Genomic DNA, 3,216 nt, shown 5'->3' with positions numbered 1-3,216 from the left:
GTCACCCCCCTGCCTCCCTGTCTGCAGGAACAAGAATGGGCATGTGGGAGTATGTGTGCAGGATCCATCCCGCCCCGGTACCTGCACTGTCCACAGGTCAGAGTTCTGGAGCTCCTACCGCCTGAACATCACTGAGGTGAACCCCCTGGGCTCCAGCTATCGCCTCCTTGATGTCACCATGCAGGCCATCAGTGAGTCCCCATCCATCCCTCTGTCTGTCCCGGTGTTCATCCATCCCCTGGGCAGTTATCCCTGGGTGACAGTAGGGAGCCCAACATGGCTCTTCATGGCAGTGCAGTGTGACAAGGGCTTCCTGTCCTTTCCCACACAGTTAAGCCAGACCCTCCTGAGGGCTTGGTGGTGGAGCCCATCCCCTTGGCCCCGCGGCGGCTTCATGTGAGCTGGAAGTACCCCTCCTCCTGGCCAAAGGAACCCCACTTCCAGCTAAGGTTTCGACTCCAATACCGACCAGTCATCCACCGTTCCTGGTCCATGGTAAGCACTGGGCAAGGAAAGGCAAAGGCAGCATAGGAGCATGGTGGCCATGGGGCAAGAGAGGGCAGTGAGGGATTCCCCTGCCTGCCCCACAGCTCCCCTCTGCCTGGCACAGGTAGAGACAGTGAACCTATCTGAAGTTATCACGGATGCCTTCACTGGGCTGGAGCATGTGGTCCAAGTCAGTGCCAAGGATTTCCTGGACGCAGGGAATTGGAGCGAGTGGAGTGATGAGGCCCGGGCAACACCAGTCAGAGGTGAGATGAGGACAGGCTGCAGCCTCCAGCAGCTTTACCATGTTGTGCCATCCCTTCCCAAAGCCCTTCCAGCGCCCTGAGCTGCTCCTCTCCAGTGCCTTCCCCATGGCACCCATTCCCCCAAATATCAATCAGAGTGAGTCTCAGCTCCTGAGCTGCTTAAAGTTGAGAGGCAGAGCTACAAGAGGACAAAACATCTCCCAGCCCATAGCAGTTTGCGGCTGTGCTGCTGCCATTTGGGGGTTGCCCTACACAGACTTGGGACAGAGTGGGGCTCCCAGAGTACCACTAACATCTCGGAGGCACCCTTGGACTTGTGGGATCCCTGGGGCACAAAGGTCCCCTTCTTTGCTGCTCACTGTGAATCCCTGGGGTGCATGCTTTTAGGTGACTGTTTCCATCCTTTGTCCTTCCAGACCTGGCCACCACAATAAGTGAAGAAACCACTACAGATGCCAGACTGGAGAGCCTGGCTGAGGAGCCCTCCCAGGCTCCTAACCCTGAGCCCATCAGTGAGTAGAGCTGGGGGTGGTGATCAGGAGTGCTAGGGTGGGCAGATATGTGCTGAGAGCAATGGGAAGGGTCTCCTGCCCCATCCTTTTGTGTGGCTGGGCTGCTGGGGTGTCCAGGAGCTTGCAGTGAGGTCATCTAGGTGCTGGGGACTGTGGCATCCCTCAGCTATGACAGTCTCTCTGTCCCAGACCACAGTGACCCCTTGGAGAAGATGGCTGTCCTGGTGTCCCTTGGGATCTTTGCCTTCTTCGTCCTGGCTGCTGTTCTTGTCATCACCGTCCTCATCTGGTAGGTTGGGTTTTAAGAGAGAGGGGTCTGCATGATTGCTGCACCTGAACCCTCAACATGAAGTGCCCTGTGTCCCACCAGTCCTGCTCTGGGGTCCCTGCCTAAACTGGCTTGACGCTCCATAGTGTAGTTTATGCTCCCCTTGCCACATCAATGCCTCTTCCTGCACACCCAGTACTGCCCAGGACACCGGTTACTGCCCAGCCTGCTTGGGGTCTTTCTAAGGAGCCCAGATCCATGGAACCTTTCTCTATATCCACCAAAGATGCTGCTGTCACTGACATCCCCACAAAGGTTCCTGCCTTGCTGGGGAGTCTCATGCTCCAGAGTCCAAGCAGACATAACCTGATATACCTTTGCTCCTTGGGTGTCCTGCCCCCAGGTCCCCTCTCATCCTTCCACCACTGGCCTCTTTGTATCGTGCTGTGGCTTGGCTGTCAGTCACTGTTCCCATCCCAGTCCTACTCTATCTCTTGACCAGCTCTTGCTGTAGTCCTGGGGACTGATCTGCTGGAGTGGTTAAGCTGAATTGGGCACAGCTGGACACAGCTGGGTGGGAGCACAGAGTGGGATCACTGGGGATGTGAGCAATCCTAATACTTAGTGGAGCTGCTTTGGGTCTTCAGCCACCATTACTCCTATCACCAGGCTCCGTGTGAGGAAACATGGCAAGGACAAGACCAAACCCAAATTTCTGGTTGATGCCACCCACTTGAAGGCACTACCAAGTGAGTCGGGGTGCAGGGTGGGTAATGGGGGTAATGCAGGGCAGGGAGTGTGAAGCAAGGAGCAGGTCAGTGCCTCCCTTGATCCCCTGTCCTCTCTCTCGGCAGAAGCCCAGATCCTGTAGTGAGCCCTTGATGATCCCTGCTCCCTGCACCTGCTTGCCCACGCGTGGGACTTGATGCCTCTGCTGGCCTCCAAGGACCCCACGCCTCCTGGGTCACCCCGCAGTTGTGGACATTGCCGGAGCCCCCAACATCCTTGGGGTGCAGGATGGATCCTAAGGAGAGAGGCTGTGCCCCCAGGGGCGTTGAACTGCCTGGGCCCACCAGGAGCAGGCTGGAGTCACTTCAGGCTCAGGGGGACAGGCCAGCCCCACTGCCAAGAGCTGCTAACCAAAAGGGGCCAGCCCCACTGCCAAGCGCTGCTAAACAAATGGGGATAAGACACTGAGCCAGCCCCACTTCACTGCCTAGTGTTGAGGGGGACCACGTGTGTAGGCTCCAGGGGATGCCGGGATCAGTGAGCAAGGGGTGCTGAGCCCTGCCCATCACTCCCCACCAGCTGCCAGCAGGTGGAAGAGAACCCCCCTCCTGCCCCTTCCCCCTATCCCTCTCCCTCATGCTGTGGCTGGATGGAGCAGTGTTGCCAATAAACGGGATATGCCAATGCTATCATTGGCACTGCCCAGGCAAGACCCCCTTGCAGATGATACTGGGCCAGGGGAAAGGTGAGTGACACCAGGTGAGATACCAGCTTGAAGATAGTCCTTGCAGGAGGTGCACAGGCAGCAGGGCTTGTCTCCAAACTAGTCAGCCCCCTCCCCAGGCACCTGGAGGGGCTGAGAGAGACCCTTGCCCAGGCCAGCCCTTGCTAAATGCCAGAAAAGGATGCAGGGAGCTGTGTGAGACGTCTCCACTGCCCTGACCAGGCTGCCAGC

The 3,216-nt window shown here is 57.8% G+C and overlaps 1 protein-coding gene across 1 annotated transcript in view; it reads left to right on the top strand.

Annotated features, from left to right (window-relative positions):
• The window catches only part of IL11RA (interleukin 11 receptor, alpha), a 4,768-nt gene extending 2,365 nt beyond the window's left edge, over positions 1-2,403 (top strand). The window contains exons 5-11 of the mRNA XM_009080641.1: positions 28-191; positions 332-495; positions 611-752; positions 1,169-1,264; positions 1,454-1,553; positions 2,202-2,281; positions 2,387-2,403. Of these exons, the coding sequence (XP_009078889.1) occupies positions 28-191; positions 332-495; positions 611-752; positions 1,169-1,264; positions 1,454-1,553; positions 2,202-2,281; positions 2,387-2,403 (763 nt within the window). The remainder of the gene's footprint in view (positions 1-27; positions 192-331; positions 496-610; positions 753-1,168; positions 1,265-1,453; positions 1,554-2,201; positions 2,282-2,386) is intronic.
• Positions 2,404-3,216: the final 813 nt, after the last annotated feature.

Source organism: Acanthisitta chloris, unplaced genomic scaffold, assembly GCF_000695815.1.
Source record: "Acanthisitta chloris isolate BGI_N310 unplaced genomic scaffold, ASM69581v1 scaffold8658, whole genome shotgun sequence".
Taxonomy (NCBI): domain Eukaryota; kingdom Metazoa; phylum Chordata; class Aves; order Passeriformes; family Acanthisittidae; genus Acanthisitta; species Acanthisitta chloris.
This window is presented reverse-complemented; position numbering and strand designations above follow the sequence as displayed.